Below are 20,480 nucleotides of genomic sequence, written 5' to 3'. Positions count from 1 at the left end.
TTAGGCATCAAGGATGCTTATCCACACGTGCCGATTGATCCAGAGCACTAGCGTTTCTACGCTTCGTTATAGGAGACGAACACCCTCTGTTCGTAGCTCTACCTTCCGGCTAGCGACAGTCCAACTGGTCTTCGCCAAGGTCAGGGCAGCAGTAGTCACAGTCCTGCACTCTCAGGGTCACTCTGTGGTCCCGTATTTAGACGATCTACTTGTCAAGGCACTCTCTTAGGAAACATGCCAACACTGCCCGAACGTTGCGCTGGAGACTCTCTAGAGTTTTGGGTGGATCATCAACTTTTTAAAGTCAGATCCGACCCCGACCCTATCGATAACATATCTAGGCATAGAGTTTCTTACTCTCTCAGCGATAGTGAAGCTGCCGCTAGACAAACAGCATTCACTACGGGCTGCAAGCTCTTCTTTAAGAACCAGTCGCACACATTGACACGCCTCATGCACTTCCTACGTAAGATGGTAGCAATGGAGGCAGTTCCTTTCGCGCAGTTTTACTGCGTCCACTACAATGGGACATTCTCCGCCAATGGGACGAGGAGTCGACGTCCCTCAACAGAGTCGTCGTTCTTCTCAGGCGGCCAAGGAATCTCTACGGTGGTGGCTTCTTCTCACCTCTTGGTCAAAAAGAAGGTCCTTCCTATCCCCGTCCTGGGCGATAGTTACGACAGACGCGAGTCTATCAGGGTGGGGAGCAGTTTTTCTCCACTACAGCGCTCAGGGTACGTGGACTCAGCAAGAGTCCACTCTTCAGATCAATGTTCTTGAACACAGAGCAGTGTATCTTGCCCTACAATCCTTCCAACAGCGGCTGAAAAGCAAGCATATCCGACTTCAGTCGGACAGCTCCACAGCGGTGGCATACATCAACCACCAAGGAAGAACGCGCAACCGGCAAGCCTTCCAGGAAGTCCGGCAGGTTCTGATGTGGGTGGAAGACACGGCATCCACCATATCCACAATTCATCCCAAGTGTGGAAACTAGGAAGCTGACTTCCTAAGTCGCTGAGGTGTGGCCGAAAGAGTATGGTCTCCTCACCCGGACGGGTTTCAGGAGATCTGGCGCCGCTGACAGAGGCCGGACGTCGATCTAATGGCGTCACGGCACAACAACAATGTGCCAGCTTCATGGCACGGTTTCACAATCATCGAGCTCTGGCGGCAAACGCCTTAGTTCAGCATTGGTCGCAGTTCCAGCTACCTTAGGTGCCACCTCTGGCATTGTTGCCCAGAGTACTGCGCTAGATCAAGACCGACTGCGGCCGCACCATCCTCGTCGCTACAAATTGGCCGAGGATGTGTGGTACTCGGTTTTGTGGTGCCTCACGGTAGGCTAACCGGGGGCACTACCAGACCAATCAGACTGGCGGTCTCAAGGGCCATTCTTCCATTTGGATTCTACGGCCCTCAACCGGATGGTGTGGCATTGAGTCCTGGAACCTAGTGTCGTCAGGATTACCTCAGGACGTGGTTGCCACCATGAGACAGGCTAGCATACCAACGTCCGCCAAGATTGACCACAGGACGTGGAAGATGTTCTTATCTCGGTGCTCGGCGCAGGGTGTTTCTCCCTGGCCGGTTGCATCGTCTATGTTTCCTTCCTTCCTGCAATCTAGGTAGGAAAATGGGTTGTCGCTCAGTTCCCTTTAGGGACAAGTCTCAGCGCTATCTGTCTTTTTTCAGAAACGACGACTTCCTCAGGTACGCACGTTCCTACGGGGAGTTTGTCTTCTCAGCACTCCGTACAAGCGGCCGTTAGAGCCCTGAGATCTGAACAAGGTTCTAATTGCTCTCCAGATGCCGCCTTTCGAGCCTTTGAAGGATGTCTCCCTTCCCGTTTTTCACGGGAAGTGGCCTTCTAGTAACGGTCTCGTCTCTTAGGAGAGTTTCCGAGCTAGCAACGCTCTCATACAAACTCCCTTCCTGGTCCTTCACCAGGACAGGATAGTTCTGCGTCCGGTTCCGGAATTTCTCCCTAAGGTGGTATCCCATTTTCATATCAATCAGGATATCACCTCACCTTCTTTGTGTCCTCGTCCAGTCCATCAATTTCAGAAAGATTTGCATCTGTTGGTTCTGGTGAGAGCACTCAGGTTCTACTTCCCGCATGGCGCTCCTGCGCCACCCGGATGCACTCTTTGTCCTTGTCGCTGGTCGGCGTAAACAGTCGCAAGCTTCCAGATCCACCCTTGCTCGGGGGCTCGAGGCACCAATTCTTGAAACCTACAGTTCTACTGGGCTTCTGGTTCTCTCAAGGCCGAAGGCCCATTCTACCAGAGCCGTGGGTGCATCCTGGGCTTACGGCACCAGGCTACGGCTCAGCAGGTGTGTCAGGCACCCACCTGGTCGAGTCTACTTACTTTTACCAAGCATTATCAGATGCATACCTACGCTTCGGCAGACGCCAGCCTAGGTAGATAAGTCATTCAGGCGGCGGTTGGCCACCTGTAGGAGAGGGCCGTTTGACGGCCCTATCATGAGGTATTCTTTTACCCACCCAGGGATTGCTTTTGGACATCCCAATTGTCTGGGTCTCCCAATGGAGCGACAAAGAAGAAGGGAATTTTGTTTACTTACCGTAAATTCCTTTTCTTCTAGCTCCAATTGGGAGACCCAGCACCCGCCCTGTTTTCTCGGGGTTTTTCTGTTTTTTCGGGTACACATGTTGTTCATGTGGTATGGTTCAGTTCTCCGATGTTTCCTCGGATTGAATTGGTCTTTAAACCAGTTATTGGCTTTCCTCCTTCTTGCTTTGGCACTAAAACTGGTGAGCCAGTGATCCCACTGGGGGTGTATAGCCAGAAGGGGAGGGGCCTTACACTTTTAAGTGTAATACTTTGTGTGGCCTCCAGAGGCAATAGCTATACACCCAATTGTCTGGGTCTCCCAATTGGAGCTAGAAGAAAAGGAATTTACGGTAAGTAAACAAAATTCCCTTCTTTTTTGTCAATACTAAAAGGTAGAAATATATCTTTTATGTGGTCTGGAATATTGTAGATTTCTTGCATTTTTATATTTCTCTATTATTGCAGAATCGGAAGGCAGCTGTCCAACACACCTGATTGTCATGTGTCGGGGACGGATCTTCAGCTTTGAAGCTGTTGTCGATGGCCAGATTCTCTCTCCTCCGGAAATATTAAGGTTCTCTTTTTTTTTTTTTTTTTTTCTTCTTTTTTTTTTTTTTTTTTAAAGAGAGCCATTGTAAAAAAAAAATGGTAAGGGGGGGGAAAAAAAACCTGCATACAACCAAAATTAAAAAAATAATTTAATTATGACTGTCTTTTAAAGTAGACAAAAAAGCTGGCAACATTTCCAATATGCAGTCTGAACAGGTACAAAACTGAACATGACATATGGGTTTCCTCCCACACTCCAAAGACATACAGATAGGGACTCTAGATTGTGATCCCCAATGGGGTCAGTGTTGCCAATGTATGTAAAGCGCTATGGACTTAATAGCGTTATATCAATGACTAAATATTATTATTATTGCATTATTCTTGCATTCATGCTTTGACAATTCAGAGTGCAACTGTCTTTTTTTAAAGTGTTATTCCCAATATAATAATATTTATTCATTTATATAGTGCTGGTAATGCCACAGCGCTTTACATAAATTGGCAACACTGTCCCCATTGGGGCTCACAATCTAAGGTCCCTATCCGTATGTTTTTGGAGTGTGGGAGGAAACCTGAGAACCTGAAGAAAACCCACGCAAACACTGGGAGAACATACACACTCCTTGCAGGTGTTGTCAATGGTGGGATTTGAATCCAGGACCCCAGCGCTGCAACACTGCAGTGCTAACCACTGAGCCACCACAAGACTGCAGTGCTAACCACTGAGCCACCACAAGGCTGCAGTGCTAACCACTGAGCCACCACAAGACTGCAGTGCTAACCACTGAGCCCTATAGTAACCCATTCTCTGACAGATGCATTTAAGTGGTACCATTGTGTAAAGTGCCCATTTTGGCGCCATCCATCACTCAACTCCCCCCCCCCCCCCCCCCAATCACTTTGTAAAACAGACTTTTGGTGGCAGTTTGGGGGGGGGGGGGGTGTCTTTCTGAAATGCCCCCATCACTGCCAGCTTTGTACTCTCATGAAGCCTAGACACTTAATAGATGGTTACTTCTGATATACATAGTAATATTGCAGTATGAAAAACGAGCAATAATAGGGTCAAGTTCCCTGTAGGGGTCTAAATGAAATAAAATGAGCAAAAAAAAAAATTGAATCACTTGACTTTTTCCAACTTGGCAGTAAAGAAATGAAAAGAAGGAAAACGCATATTGGTCATTAGAACGTTTGTAGAAGTCCAATATATTCATATATAAAATTCATTAACCCGCACGGTAAACTCTATAGAGATAAAGGCTATGTGCGCCCGTTGCGTTCTGTAACTTGCAGAAATGAACGCATCCTCTGGCAGAATTTGTCATTCTCAAATTTGCTTTTGACCCCAAAAACGCATGAAATACGCATGCGTTTTTCTTGCGTTTTTGACGCTTTTTGACTGCGTTTTCCATGAATTTTTAAGTGCTTAAAATGCGTTTTCAGTACAAAGACACTACTAAATAAACTTTGAACATTGAAACACTAGGAAAAAAGTGAAAAAAATTTCATGATCAAAATCATACACTACAAAGATAATTTTCCTAAAATAATACTTGAGATTTAATATTTATGTTAATAATAACTAACTTATAGTTTGACTCTTTATTGTAAGTTGGGCTGCATGTGAGGGCAAAAGGAAATTTCTTGACCTCACTATAATCCCAAAAAACGCATGCTTAAATTTTGACCAAAAAAGCATGTGTTTAGCATCAAAAAAGCATGTAAAACGCTAGAATTTTGATTTTTGGATACGTTTTGACATTTCACATTGACTTCAATGTTCTCAAAACGCTGCCAAAATGCTGGAAACAATTGACATGTTGCTTCTTCAAACGCAGAGATTTTGACAAATTTTTGTCACGAAAAATGCGTTTTTGGACGCGTCATGAGCACAAAATATGCCTAATTCCCCTAGACTTTGCTTGAAAAACAAAACGCATGCATTTTTGCATTAAAACGCTGCAGATCAAAACGCTGCGGAAACGCATGAAAAAAACACAACGTGTGCAAATAGCCAAATAGTGGAAAAGCCAAAATTGCTGGTTTCCATTAATGCAGTCCTGCACCAAAAAATGCAATAAAATGAGACCAAAACATTGTAAGTACGCTGAAATGCCAACACACCATGCTATAAAGAAAAAGGCTGATCCATCAACAGAAAATAAAGAAGTTATAAGTCCCAGAAAATGTAGACCCAAACAATTTTATTTATTATTATTAATAATAATATAATAAATGATGAATATTATTAATAGTGGTATTAAATTCAAGTTGTGTATTGTTTTGGTTTTTTTTTTTTTTATTTTTTTATTATTAAACCATTGAAAAACACACTTTTTGGTATTTTCAAAGCACTAAAAGCAATGTGTTCACTATATGATAGGTGCAGGCCCTGTGTTGTTGTTTTTGTTTTGTTTTTGTTTTGTTTTTTGTTTTTTTTTTCCTTTTCCTGATTTTTGCATCTCCTTGTAGACAGTTTTCTTACGTCCTGAACGTTTGTCGGAGCAGCCGGGATGGGCTGGGGCTGTCGGCGCTGACCACAGAGGAGCGAACGCGCTGGGCTCTGGTTCGTTTTACCTCTTCATTACTTTTGCGTTCTGCTTTTCTTGTCGTTCTTTTTCCTCGTTTATTTGTATTTTTTCACCATCGCGCCATCTCTGTGGTTTCTCGCAGTCTCGTGAACACCTCATTAGCCTCGACCCAAAGAATTTATCCCATTTGGAGCGAATTCAGAGCAGTTTGTTTGTTCAGTCCATTGATGAAGACTGTCCACACGGCTCGCCTGAGGATTATAGCCAGGTAACCTTTTATATAATCTGTCGTATCAGGATTTAATGCATTACTCTCCCAAATAGACCCATAAGACAATCAGTATGGCCGCCATGGGGGGCTCTCACCCTGGTGGGGTACTCTTAGTACCCGATGTCATATCCCCTTAGAGGGATTTTTCTACTATCGTAAGTAATGACCTGATGCTAAAGCATGGTATCACTTACTGCTCTTTAGGGGTCATATATATATATTTTTTTATATTAAAATCACTGGCTACTAGTCGTTTATATTCGGCTCCTGCTTCCTGTTCTTCACATTAACATTAGTAGCAATAGAACAGCTCAGACCCTATTTATTGGTTATAGAAGCCTTATCTATGTCATATATCTACTTATATAAATTATTAGAATTGTTTGTGTCCTCTACCATACAGATTACAAAGCTGGGCCTGACCGGGGACCCAACTGTGCGCTGGGGGGACAAGTCTTACAACTCCATCGCATACCGGAATGGTGTTTTAGGGTCTAACTGCGATGTAAGTAGAAATATTCATATTTACGTCATCTGTTTCTTCAGCGCTCTATTGGGAGACCCAGACGATTGGGGTATAGCTACTGCCCTCTGGAGGCCACACAAAGCACTACATTAAAAGTGCAAGGCCCCTCCCCCTCTGGCTATACCCCCCCCGTGGTATCACGGGTTCTCCAGTTTTAGCTTTGTGTGCGAAGGAGGTCAGACATTCCATGCATAGCTCCACAGATTTTAGTCAGCAGTAGCTGCTGACTGTTTCGGATGGAAGAAAAGAGGACACATATAGTGTCCCCAGCATGCTCCCTTCTCACCCCTGGATGGTGTTGTAAGGTTGAGGTACCTATTGCTGGTACAGGGCTGGAGCCTGACATGCTGTTTTCCTTCCACATCCCCTGGTAGGGCTCTGTGGAAGTGGGATCCTGCCGGCCTCTCAGCTCTGATGCCGGGCTCCATCCACAGACCCATTAGAACCTGATGGATTCGGAGCAGGAGTACGATCAGGGACCGGGCCCTGCATCATACAGGTACTCTGTGTCCCCGGCAGGCACAGACACACTCCGGGCTGGCTGGGTGTTGTAGTGCGCCGGGGACCGCAACGTGGAGTTGGTGTCCCTACAGATTACTGGGGGATTGTTTGTGTTTGGGAACGCAGCGCCGACCCCCTCTGGACCGGGCGGCGCTGCTGTGACTTGTGGTGCGCCGGGGCCGCCGGCCGCGCTTTTACGGCGGCGGCGGTTATAAATTTAGTCCCCGGCTTTTTTGGGCCTAGGACGCCGGCAGCTCCGTTTCGTTCCCGCCCCCACCCTGTCATTCAGGGTAGGGGAGAGACGCTGTTCGCTTGCAGCGACGAGGGCTGGAGCCTGATTTACATGCTCCAGCCCTCTCACTTGGCACAGAGGGAAGCAGGCTTCCCGCTCTTGGCCAGGAACGCCCAGGGCCCGCCCCCCTTCCTCTCTCGAGACGCCGGCAGCCATTACATGCATGCCTGGCTGGAGGAAGGACGCAAGGCTCTGGGAGACCTGGACTAGGGGCTATCTGGCGACCACACACCCGCTTTTTAAGCGGGCGGTAAGCGATTTTTCTGTGCTGGTCCCTCTAGTGCCTCACTGTGTATCAGTGTACTGGGTACAGATATATAGATATTGTATTTCTTGCACTGTGAGGTGCGCTTCTGGCTGCATATCCCAGATCGCTCTGTGGAAGCAGCAACATGTCATCCTCAAAACGCAAGGCGGCCAAGGCAAAAAGGGCTGTGTATACTGCGTGTGCTGCATGTGGGGCTAATCTACCAGCAGGCTCCGATGACCCCCATTGTGTGCAATGCTCCGACCCGGTGCTGCTTCGCCAGCCGGAGTCAGGAGAGGTAGTCACCCAGGCTGAGACGCTTGTAAGTTCTGCCCCGGTGACAGGGACGGACTTTGCAGTTTTTGCAGATAATATGTCTGTATCTATGGCTAAAATCCTTGAGACCTTGCAATCTATGCATGGGTCTCAGTCTCTGGACACGGCGAGGCCTCTGTCCTCAGGTCCCCCTTACTTGGAATGTATCCAGCCTACAGGGGGGTCCCCGGCTTCACAGGCCGAGGATTATGACTCAGATGATGGCCCCAGCCACCCTAAGCGGGCTCGCTGGGAAAGACCCTCGACGTCTTCACACTGCTCAGGGTCTCAGCGCAATCAGTCTCCCTGTGATGCGTCTGATGAGAGTGATCAGGAATCCATTCCTGGAACCCCTCTCAACCTGGATACCCCGGATGGGGATGCCATGGTAAACGACCTTATCTCAGCCATCAATAGGCTGTTGGATATTTCTCCCCCAGCCCCTTCAGCAGAAGAGGCGGCTGCGGAGCAGGAAAAGTTTTGTTTCCTTTATCCCAAGCGTAAATTGAGTGCTTTGTTAGATCATTCTGACTTCAGAGAATCAATCCAGAAGCACGACGCTCACCCAGAAAGGCGTTTCTCTAAACGATCTAAAGATACGCGTTTCCCTTTCCCCCCTGAGGTGGTCAAGCGCTGGACACAGTGTCCAAAGGTAGACCCCCCGATTTCCAAACTTGCAGCTAGATCCATAGTTGCAGTGGAGGATGGCGCTTCACTTAAAGATGCCAATGACAGACAGATGGACCTTTGGTTAAAATCTGTCTATGAAGCCATCGGCGCGTCGTTTGCTCCGGCATTCGCAGCCGTATGGGCACTCCAGGCTATTTCAGCTGGCTTAGCAAAAGTGGATGCTATCATGCATCCAGCAGTGCCGCAAGTGGCGCACCTTACCACGCAGATGTCAGCGTTTGCGTCTTACGCTATCAATGCGGTCCTAGAATCTACCAGTCGCACCTCAATGGCGTCCGCCAATTCGGTAGTTTTGCGCAGAGCCTTGTGGTTAAAGGACTGGAAAGCAGATGCTGGTTCCAAAAAATGTTTAACCAGTTTGCCTTTGTCTAGAGATAGACTGTTTGGCGAGCCATTGGCTGATATCATCAAGCAGTCCAAGGGTAAAGACTCCTCTTTACCACAACCCAGAACAAGCAAACCTCAGCAGAAAAAGTGGCAGCAGAGGTTTCAGTCCTTTCGAGGTTCGGGCAAGACACCATTTACCTCGTCCAAAGGGACTCAGAGGACGCAAAGAAACTCAGATTCGTGGCGGACTCACACACGCCCCAAGAAAGCAAATGGAGGTACCGCTTCCAAAGCGGCTACCTCATGACTCCCAGCCCCCCCCCTCCGCATCGCCGGTCGGGGGCAGGCTCTCCCGCTTTTCCGGCATTTGGATGTCACAGGTCAAAGACCGGTGGGTGACGGACATTTTGTCTCGCGGGTACAGAATCGAGTTCAATTCTCGTCCTCCAGCTCGGTTCTTCAGAACCTCCCCACGTCCAGACCGAGCAGATGCTCTGCTGCAGGCGGTGGATTCCCTAAAAGCGGAAGGAGTGGTTATCCCAGTCCCTCCTCAGGAACAAGGGCAAGGGTTTTACTCCAATCTCTTTGTGGTTCCAAAAAAGGACGGCTCATTCCGTCCTGTTCTGGACCTAAAACGGCTCAACAAACATGTGCATGCCAGGAGGTTCCGGATGGAAACCCTCCGCTCTGTCATTGCCTCAATGTCCAGAGGAGATTTCCTTGCCTCAATAGACATCAAAGATGCTTATCTCCACGTGCCAATTGCTACAGAACATCAACGTTTTCTACGTTTTGTGATAGGAGACGACCATTTTCAGTTCGTAGCTCTTCCATTTGGTCTGGCGACAGCCCCACGGGTCTTCACCAAGGTCATGGCGGCGGTGGTAGCAGTCTTGCACTCTCAGGGACACTCGGTGATCCCTTACCTAGACGACTTATTGGTCAAAGCTCCCTCTCAGGAGGCATGTCAGCACAGCCTGAATGCTACGCTGGAGACTCTACAGTCTTTCGGTTGGATCATCAACTTTCCAAAGTCGATCCTATCACCGACTCAGTCACTAACGTATCTTGGCATGGAGTTTCATACTCTAGCAGCGATAGTGAAGCTTCCGCTGGACAAGCAGCGGTCACTGCAGACAGGGGTGCAATCTCTTCTGCAGGGCCAGTTGCATCCCTTGCGGCGCCTCATGCATTTCCTAGGGAAGATGGTGGCAGCCATGGAAGCAGTTCCCTTTGCGCAGTTTCATCTGCGCCCACTTCAATGGGACATTCTCCGTCAATGGGACGGGAGGTCAACGTCCCTGGACAGGAAAGTCTCGCTTTCCCAGACGGCCAAGGACTCTCTACAATGGTGGCTCCTTCCCACCTCATTGTCTCAGGGAAGATCCTTCCTGCCCCCATCCTGGGCAGTAGTCACGACAGATGCGAGTCTGTCAGGGTGGGGAGCAGTATTTCTCCACCACAGGGCTCAGGGGACGTGGACTCCGCAGGAGTCCACCCTTCAGATCAATGTTCTGGAGATCAGAGCAGTGTATCTTGCTCTCCTGGCCTTCCAACAGTGGCTGGAAGGAAAGCAGATCCGAATCCAATCGGACAACTCCACAGCGGTGGCATACATCAACCACCAAGGAGGGACGCGCAGTCGGCAAGCCTTCCAAGAAGTCCGGCGCATTCTAATGTGGGTGGAGGACAGAGCATCCACCATATCCGCGGTTCACATCCCAGGCGTAGAAAACTGGGAAGCAGACTTCCTCAGTCGCCAGGGCATGGACGCAGGGGAATGGTCCCTTCACCCGGACGTGTTTCAGGAAATCTGTCGCCGCTGGGGAGTGCCGGACGTCGACCTAATGGCATCCCGGCACAACAACAAGGTCCCGGCATTCATGGCGAGGTCGCGCGATCAAAGAGCTCTGGCGGCAGACGCCTTGGTTCAAGATTGGTCGCAGTTTCAGCTCCCATACGTGTTTCCGCCTCTGGCGCTCTTGCCCAGAGTGCTACGCAAGATCAGATCCGAGTGCAGCCGCGTCATACTCGTCGCTCCAGACTGGCCGAGGAGGTCGTGGTATCCGGATCTGTGGCATCTCACGATCGGTCGACCGTGGTCACTGCCAGACCGACCAGACTTACTGTCTCAAGGGCCGTTTTTCCATCAGAATTCTGCGGCCCTGAACCTGACTGTGTGGCCATTGAGTCCTGGATCCTAGCATCTGCTGGATTATCTCAGGGAGTCGTTGCCACAATGAGACAAGCTAGAAAGTCGAATTCGGCTAAGATCTACCACAGAACGTGGAGGATTTTCTTGTCCTGGTGCTCTGCTCAGGGAGTGTCTCCCTGGCCATTTGCATTGCCCAAGTTTCTTTCCTTCCTGCAATCGGGGTTAGAAAAGGGCTTGTCGCTCAGCTCCCTTAAAGGGCAAGTTTCGGCACTATCCGTGTTTTTTCAGAAGCGTCTAGCACGTCTTCCTAAGGTGCGCACGTTCCTGCAGGGGGTCTGTCATATTGTGCCCCCGTACAAGCGACCGTTAGATCCATGGGATCTGAACAGGGTACTAGTTGCTCTCCAGAAGCCGCCCTTCGAGCCTCTGAAGGAAGTTTCCTTTTCTCGGCTGTCGCAGAAAGTGGCGTTTCTTGTTGCGATCACATCGCTTCGGCGAGTGTCTGAGCTGGCAGCTCTGTCATCTAAGGCTCCCTTCCTGGTGTTCCACCAGGACAAGGTTGTGCTGCGCCCCATTCCGGAGTTTCTTCCTAAGGTCGTATCCTCTTTTCATCTTAATCAGGATATTTCCTTGCCTTCTTTTTGTCCTCATCCGGTTCACCGGTATGAAAAGGCCTTACGTTTGCTAGATCTGGTGAGAGCACTCAGAATCTACATTTCCCGCACGGCGCCCATACGCCGTGCCGATGCACTTTTCGTCCTTGTCGCTGGTCCGCGCAAGGGGTTGCAGGCTTCTAAAGCCACCCTGGCTCGATGGATCAAAGAACCAATTCTAGAGGCCTACCGTTCTGCGGGGCTTCCGGTTCCTTCAGGGCTAAAAGCCCACTCTACCAGAGCCGTGGGTGCGTCCTGGGCATTACGTCACCAGGCTTCGGCTCAACAGGTGTGCCAGGCAGCTACCTGGTCCAGTCTGCACACTTTCACCAAGCATTATCAGGTGCATACCTATGCTTCGGCGGATGCCAGCTTAGGTAGAAGAGTCCTGCAGGCGGCAGTGCCACCCCCGTAGGGGAGGGCTGTTTTGCAGCTCTAACATGAGGTATTTATTTACCCACCCAGGGACAGCTTTTGGACGTCCCAATCGTCTGGGTCTCCCAATAGAGCGCTGAAGAAGAAGGGAATTTTGTTACTTACCGTAAATTCCTTTTCTTCTAGCTCTTATTGGGAGACCCAGCACCCGCCCTGTTGTCCTTCGGGATGTTTTTTTGTTGTTTGCGGGTACACATGTTGTTCATGTTGAACGGTTTTTCAGTTCTCCGATGTTATTCGGCGTTAATTTGTTTAAACCAGTTATTGGCTTCCTCCTTCTTGCTTTGGCACTAAAACTGGAGAACCCGTGATACCACGGGGGGGTATAGCCAGAGGGGGAGGGGCCTTGCACTTTTAATGTAGTGCTTTGTGTGGCCTCCAGAGGGCAGTAGCTATACCCCAATCGTCTGGGTCTCCCAATAAGAGCTAGAAGAAAAGGAATTTACGGTAAGTAACAAAATTCCCTTCTTTTCACTCATACCAATAGGTACTCCCAGCAATGGAAAACTGCCACCATACTGTGCCACCATATAATGCTGTAAAACAATGCCTTCTATATCTGTAATAGGGGGCTGTATGAAGGTATTATACATATGTACACAAGGTGCATATGAAAATATAACCTCAGTCTTTAACTCCTTAGTGACTTCTGTTGATCGTTCTATGTATAAGTATTAAGAACTCCAAACCCACCTAAAACCCCTTAGGTGCCACAGTCCCTATTGACTGTAGCACCTAAGCGGTCAGACCTAAATAACTCCCTTTTATACCCTATTAGTGCTCTTGTGATGTGATTGTGGGTTACAGATGAGTTTCTATGTCAATGGGGGGGTCAAATGAAGACCCTGTGACTGCCATTCTTGCCAAGCGGGATGCCTTAATAGGATGCCTGTCCAATTTTACACCAGCAAACATAATACATTGGAATTCAGAAGTATTACTCTGTATTAAATCTGCAATTAATTGAAAAGCTGAACTATAAGAATATTTAAAAATATTATTTATAATAAAAACAGTGAAAGCAGCTAAAATCCTAAAAATATTTTACGATTACAGAAATGCTTTACTATATCTAAAATATGATACAAAAGTGCACAAAGGCACTGGATTTGTGTTTTTTGGGTTTTTTTCTTTTTCCTTTTTCCTTTTTTTTTTTTCTTTTTTCCTTTGTTCTTTTCCTTTGTTCTTTCTTTTTTCCTTTTTTTTTTAAGTTTCCTTTTTTCTTTTTTTTTTGTACTTTTTTTCCTTTTTCTTTTTTTCGTTTCCGCTTTTTCCTTTTTGTTTCCCATTTTTTCCTTTTTTTGTTTCCCGTTTTTCCTCCTCTTTGTTTCCCCCCCCCCTCTGTTTTTCCCCCCTTTCTTTTTTTCCCCTTTTTTGCAGCTTCTCGGTAATGATCTCATCTCATTCTCTGCTCTTGTTTTCCAGCACGCGCCTTATGACGCCATGGTGCTCGTGGCATTGTGTGACTACATAGATCAGAACATCCAGGCCTGCGATGGGCGCTGGAAGGTACGCAGGCGCTCAGTATAATCCCAGTAGGATAGTTTGATCCATACGGCGACCATATAATGTCCTCCTGCTGTTCTCAGGGCTCGTCCTTTGTTCGGGAGCTTCCCAATCCGGAAGAGTTGGTCTTCACCGTGGATGAGAAGATCATAAATGACATTGCCTTGGCCAAGGCGCAGTATCACACTCAGGTAGACATAGTAGATTTAGAAAGGTTTCCCACCTAGAAATATTAGTTCTTGCTTACTATTTATATTCTCTATGCTTAAAGGAATTGTCTTCTAGTGACGGCCCATGTAGATATGGAGCCGGGGAATATAAGCCAGGACATGACTTTCTAAACGATCAGCAAAAAACCTAATGGACATGTATTATATATATTTATTGGTCGGTGGATTGTGATTTTTTTTTTTTCATGTCTTTTGCTTGCTTTGTCCGGTTTGTTCCCAGGCTTCTGACTTGCAGGTCGCTAGTTACGCCTTTACTTCTTTCGGGAAGTCTCTTGTAAAGAAGAAGAAGCTTCACCCGGACACGTTCGTCCAGCTGTCTCTCCAGTTGGCGTTTTATAAACTTCATGGACGGTAAGGGTTAAAATGTGATAATTGTTAATTGGAATTTTAAGTCTTGGCAAACGTTTTAAGAAGGTTCTCAACTTTGGACGTCTTATTTCTCCGGCCTATATACGGGTAGCAATGCCCGGACTGTCTGCGGCCTGAATTTACAGACATAGACACATATGAGGCTGTAAATCCAGGCGAGAAGACTGGGGTCAGTCCGGGCATTGCCATCCGTATATAGACCATGAAACCCACCTGTCTAATCCATACAGGGGTCTCTTGATTGTTTTCCTATCACAACAATCAGCTTTATGAAATCTGGCAGTACTTGTTCGTGAAATTCTCTGCAGCGCCACTGTGGCGCCCCTGACCTGGTCAGGCACCACTGAGTACTGCACCCATGCTGGGGACAGTACAAAACAGGTAATCCAGAAGGCTGACCGAGGTGTGACTACACAGGCGCATAGTGATCAGGTCTCACACATGTACCTTTGGGAGGACCCCTGGGGATCCCAGGAGGGGGCGAGGCCTCCATCTCCACTCAAGGGGTGTGGTAGAGAGCCTGGTTGCTAGGTGGCGTAGGCAGGCACAAAGGGAAAAGAGGAAGGAGGAGGAGAGGGCAGTCTGAAGCAGAGTGGGGAGGAGTGAGGAGCATGGAAGTGGAGCTCTGACAGGAGCAGCAGTGCAGGTCCCTCAAGTGAGCCGGTTTAGTGTGCAGCTCAGGGAGAGCAGAAGCAGACCCTGGAGCTGTTGCAGTCTAACAGCGTCCGCGCAGTGACTACTGACGGGGGAGAACGGTCACCTAGTGGTGCCGTCTGAAATCCACACAAGGCTAAAGAGAGAGCAACGGAGTGGAGAGTAAGAGGACTGCTAGGGAGGTACCAGGCCCGCAGGGGTAACAGGTCCCAGTGCAGGGATAGATCCACCTGTCCTTTGCCAAACCTGCCTGAGGGGGCACTTCAAACCCCCAAGACAACACCACAGAGTCCGCAGCCACGTAGCAAAGCGAGGGCCCATAGTTCACAGGAGGCAAGCAGCCGGAGTGACCTGGTCCAGGCTACAAGCAAACGGGCCGAAACGAGGGGAGCAGCAACTTCCCTGGGTGACCCCCATAGGGACTGCAAGTCGGGGTTACCACAAACAACAGAAGGGCTAAGGAAGGCGAGTCAGTAGCCACCCTCATCAGTCAGCCTGAAGGACACCTGGTTCCAGCCTGGTTCATCCCAGCTACGCCCGGGTTACTCACCCTGCCATCATCAGTGAGTAAAACCCCTGAAAGACATTCTGCTTGTGCGTGTGAGTCATTCTGCGACTTGTAGTTCCACACACCTACACGGGGCCCTGGGGCATGCCTCACTCTCAGGAGGCTATTACAACTGACTGCACCCACCATCAGCCCCAGGCATCCCTTAATCTGCAGTGGCGGTCCCCATTGACCGCAATTCTGAGAGTGGCGTCACGACAATCAAAATAGAGAATTTCCTACCTGTGACAAGGTCCAGCCGCGTGGAGTCCCTGAAGGTAATGCACAGCTGCACCGACACCGCACCTCGGGGCCCCACATTCCTGGCGTCACGAACAGGATAAGGACTAGACCTGTTCAGACAGGTGACCATGTGCCTGGGCGGTCCGCTTGAAAAATTGGAAGCGCCGCCATATTGCCACCATGAAAAGCGCGCTGAAAAACAACAGCAGCCCGCGCTGGGAGAAGTTACCGCCCACGAAGAGGTGTGGCTACCCAGAGATCCCCTGCAGAGTCCTGGTCTCGCAAGTGATGAGAGCGGAGGCGTTCAGAGACGTCGGGAAAGAAAGGGAGCCAGAAGCCTGCTACTAGAAAAAGGAGACGCAGAGGAAATTGCGTCTGAACGCAGAGACCCAGAGCCAGGCTCCGCTGCCTGGTGGTATCGGGAACTTGCCCAGTTTTGCGACCGACTGGAGGCCAGGGTCGTAGGGCAGATCAGCGAGGGACGCACGGAGCTTCTGGAGATGGCTGCAGCGGTTCAGGCCTATGAGAGGGGAACCGCACGACGAGTGCCAGACCGAGCGGCGACGACTCAGACCCCGATGATGCTACTGATGGGTGAGTCCGGTGTTGCCCCTGCCAGCGCGAGTGCCCCGACCCCTGCTGCCATGCCCGCGGTCCCAGGAGAGATGCCCGGCGCGGCGACGCTGAACCAGGCCGCAGAAGCGCCCGGCGCGGCCCGCCAAGTCCAGGCCGCAGAAGCGCCCAGCCCGGCCCGCCAAGATCCCTCCGCAGCCGCGACCCTCCTCCACGCCGCAGGTGTGACGCTGATCCAGGCCGCCGCCATGCTAGGCCCGGCCCGCCAAGACCCCACCGCAGCAGCGACGCTCGTCCGCGCCGCAAGTGAGGTGCTGAACCAGGCCGCAGCCACGCCAGGTGCGGCCCGCCAAGCCCAGATCGCTGCGGCGACGCCCAGCTCAGCTCGCCAAGAACCGGCCACAGTAGCGATGCCCGCTAAGACTCCAGCTGCGACCCTGATTGAGACTGCAACAGCGACGCTGATCCAGGCCGCCGCCATGCCAGGCGCGGCCCGCCAAGACCAGGCCGCCGCCATGCAGGGCACGGCCCACAAAGACAAGACTGCACAATCATTTACCCCGGCCTGCAAGGCCAGAGCAGACACCGCTCCCCAGTCCAAGGAAGTCCCTGCTGGGAAGTCCCTGCTGGGGGAGGACCCCGAATACTGGAAGCTGAAGGCTGATCTAGAGGCCCAGTTCCCACAGGAGATGGTGGACCGGTATCTGCTCCCTCCGCACACCCACAGGAAGACTCCTGCAACATCCACGCCAAAGAGTCCACCGCCCTGGCCAGCTGATGAACACCCATCCCCAGCGCTGCCACAAGAGGAGTGCTCAGAAGAACTAAGGGGGAGGAAGCTGAGGAGCTGACCCCGGAGCCATCAGCAGTGGATCCATGCCCAGAGCCAGAGATGTTGCCATATTCCCGCTGGGATGAAGAGAGCCCGACACCCTCCGCTGAGGAAGATCTGTCCAGATACATCACCTGGGAGCCTGCAAGCGGTGAGATAGCAGCCAGGCAGGACCCAGCCCGCAGGACACGGCGCCGCAGCAGGACAAGGGATCCACCTGCACAGCAGTCTCCCGAGGAGAAGGACGAGGTCACGGCCAGAGACTTAGAGGAAAAGTGGTCCTTGAGAAGAGCCAAATCCCAGGTCAGAGGCCCACTTTGTCGAGGAGTTGTAGAAGACTTCAGTCTAAGGTCTGGATATGGCTTTATAGTAGCACCTGGTGTAAAGGAGGGCATCTTTGTGAACAGAAGGGATGTAAGAGCACATTTACCTAGAGGACATCCAGGAAGAAACCTACAGATAGGAGACCCGGTAGAATTCACAAAGCACCAAGGAGAACGCGGATGGTACGCACTAGATGTCACACCATGCCCCAGAAGTCTCTACAGTAAACCTGCTATCTCAACAACAGAAGATGAAGATAGAGATACAGAACAAGAGAAAGAAACAGACGACAGAAACACAGAAAATGTCAGGTGCCAAAGCCCAATAGGCAAAAGCCCTGGTGGAACGGAGTAGAGAAAAGTAAAGAAAAGTACAGCAGTTTGAAAAGTTTTGCAACGTTCAAGTTTAAGCACGTGCCCACATGAACTTGTGTGAGAAACCCTTTTGCACTTTAACCCATGAACCTTAAGGCTATGAACTGGCTATAGCCACAAACTCTCGCAGTGTACATAGTTACCCAGAGGTACCACCACCAGAGCCAGCCTGTTTAGGGGCCTGGCTCGCCTGCAACCAGGGAGCACGCCTGTTTATGGGGCCTGGCTCTCCACCACAAAGAGGGTACCTGGTCGGCACCAACTGTGGAGGCCGCCTCTACATCCTGCCAGAAGAGGCTGAAGGCGCGGCTCCACCAGGCCAGGTATACCCTGAAACCACCAGACCATGAAAGCCGCCTCTACATCCTGCCAGAAGTGGCTGAAGGCGCGGCCAACGGGAGAGGCAGATTGGAGGAAAGGTCTGGGGAAACGGATGGCCCAGACCTGGTTACCAAAAGAAACCGGTGACCTGCCTCCTGAGAGGGTTTTGGGTGGGTTAACGGACTTGTGGGTGGAGGGTGGTGATGTATGGTACCTGGTGGCTTTAAAATGTTTTACTGTTTTACGCATTTTAAAATGTTGTCTTGCAGCCCGAGGACGTGCTGGTGATAACTAAGGGGGAATGTGGCGCCCCTGACCTGGTCAGGCACCACTGAGTACTGCACCCATGCTGGGGACAGTACAAAACAGGTAATCCAGAAGGCTGACCGAGGTGTGACTACACAGGCGCATAGTGATCAGGTCTCACACATGTACCTTTGGGAGGACCCCTGGGGATCCCAGGAGGGGGCGAGGCCTCCATCTCCACTCAAGGGGTGTGGTAGAGAGCCTGGTTGCTAGGTGGCGTAGGCAGGCACAAAGGGAAAAGAGGAAGGAGGAGGAGAGGGCAGTCTGAAGCAGAGTGTGGAGGAGTGAGGAGCATGGAAGTGGAGCTCAGACAGGAGCAGCAGTGCAGGTCCCACAAGTGAGCCGGTTTAGTGTGCAGCTCAGGGAGAGCAGAAGCAGACCCTGGAGCTGTTGCAGTCTAACAGCGTCCGCGCAGTGAATACTGACGGGGGAGAACGGTCACCTAGTGGTGCCGTCTGAAATCCACACAAGGCTAAAGAGAGAGCAACGGAGTGGAGAGTAAGAGGACTGCTAGGGAGGTACCAGGCCCGCAGGGGTAACAGGTCCCAGTGCAGGGATAGATCCACCTGTCCTTTGCCAAACCTGCCTGAGGGGGCACTTCAAACCCCCAAGACAACACCACAGAGTCCGCAGCCACGTAGCAAAGCGAGGGCCCATAGTTCACAGGAGGCAAGCAGCCGGAGTGACCTGGTCCAGGCTACAAGCAAACGGGCCGAAACGAGGGGAGCAGCAACTTCCCTGGGTGACCCCCATAGGGACTGCAAGTCGGGGTTACCACAAACAGAAGGGCTAAGGAAGGCGAGTCAGTAGCCACCCTCATCAGTCAGCCTGAAGGACACCTGGTTCCAGCCTGGTTCATCCCAGCTACGCCCGGGTTACTCACCCTGCCATCAACAGTGAGTAAAACCCCTGAAAGACATTCTGCTTGTGCGTGTGAGTCATTCTGCGACTTGTAGTTCCACACACTTATACAGGGCCCTGGGGCTTGCCTCACTCTCAGGAGGCTATTACAACTGACTGCACCCACCATCAGCCCCAGGCATCCCTTAATCTGCAGTGGCGGTCCCCATTGACCGCAATTCTGAGAGTGGCGTCACGACAATCAAAATAGAGAATTTCCTACCTGTGACAAGGTCCAGCCGCGTGGAGTCCCTGAAGGTAATGCACAGCTGCACCGACACCGCACCTCGGGGCCCCACACCACCACTGGAGAAATGAAGAATTACACCCATTCACACCAATGAGAAGTCTGTGTAATGCTGGACAGGTCAGGTCCTCCAGAGTGAACGGCGCTCTTATATAGACTCTTTCCGCCCTGCTCACCGTATAAGTGGTGACTGTGAACGCTCCCGATTTTGTAAGTGAGCGGCCGAGAGGGAGAATAAAGCCTCATTTTCTCCCTTAAGCCACTGCTCCAGTAAGCCGGCTACACTGGGTTTAATTGCTTTTTACCTGCAGATTAAGCCTATATGGGCATGTTAATAGTGTTTCTGGGCAGGACTGTCACGCTAGGTATGGGTTAGTACCAAGCGAACAGCGAAAGGGAAGGGAAACCCTGCGTCTAGGGAAAGGGAAGGCGGTGACCCCCCCCCCCCCTTCACCAAACCTACCACCCTAGATAGGTTCCGCACCTATGCGCCGAGCCGGATACCTGACCCTAGGTATCTCTAGTGCTGGGTTCTAAATAGGGAACGGATGGGATGAACCCTTCGTCAACCCCACTAAACAACTATAGAAGACACAAGGAGGACACACAGTGGTTATATGCATGATCATTAGATGAGGTAGAAGTTCAGAAAAGTTTCAGCAATGATACCACAGATGAGTACAAGCCACCTGCTTGCAACCAAGTCTTCAATTAACTGAAAATATCATCAGCACCAGTCCAAGGAAGGAAGGGGTATTTAAGCAACAAAATATTGCTGATGATCAGCAGCTGGGCAGAAGGTGAGCTCCTGCTGGGTCCAAAAGGCAGAGCGATGATTTTAGCAGGAAAGCTCCCTATACCAATGAATACTGACAGCAGAAACCATGGCAAGTCAGGGAGCATTCTGCGCAGCCAAACACTGTGACCTTCTATCACCCATGACAAGCACAGGCACAAACTCTGCTTTACTCACCCTCCCC

The 20,480-nt window shown here is 50.5% G+C and overlaps 1 protein-coding gene across 3 annotated transcripts in view; it reads left to right on the top strand.

The window, feature by feature from the left end:
* Positions 1 to 20,480, top strand: part of CROT (carnitine O-octanoyltransferase) — a 150,526-nt gene that overhangs the window by 68,330 nt on the left and 61,716 nt on the right. For all 3 annotated transcript variants that reach the window (XM_075315616.1, XM_075315617.1, XM_075315618.1), the window contains exons 6-12: positions 3,045 to 3,153; positions 5,604 to 5,697; positions 5,805 to 5,930; positions 6,337 to 6,438; positions 13,500 to 13,583; positions 13,664 to 13,771; positions 14,031 to 14,161. In XM_075315616.1, the coding sequence (XP_075171731.1) occupies positions 3,045 to 3,153; positions 5,604 to 5,697; positions 5,805 to 5,930; positions 6,337 to 6,438; positions 13,500 to 13,583; positions 13,664 to 13,771; positions 14,031 to 14,161 (754 nt within the window). The remainder of the gene's footprint in view (positions 1 to 3,044; positions 3,154 to 5,603; positions 5,698 to 5,804; positions 5,931 to 6,336; positions 6,439 to 13,499; positions 13,584 to 13,663; positions 13,772 to 14,030; positions 14,162 to 20,480) is intronic.

Source organism: Anomaloglossus baeobatrachus, chromosome 6 (assembly GCF_048569485.1).
Source record: "Anomaloglossus baeobatrachus isolate aAnoBae1 chromosome 6, aAnoBae1.hap1, whole genome shotgun sequence".
Classification (NCBI taxonomy): domain Eukaryota; kingdom Metazoa; phylum Chordata; class Amphibia; order Anura; family Aromobatidae; genus Anomaloglossus; species Anomaloglossus baeobatrachus.
This window is presented reverse-complemented; position numbering and strand designations above follow the sequence as displayed.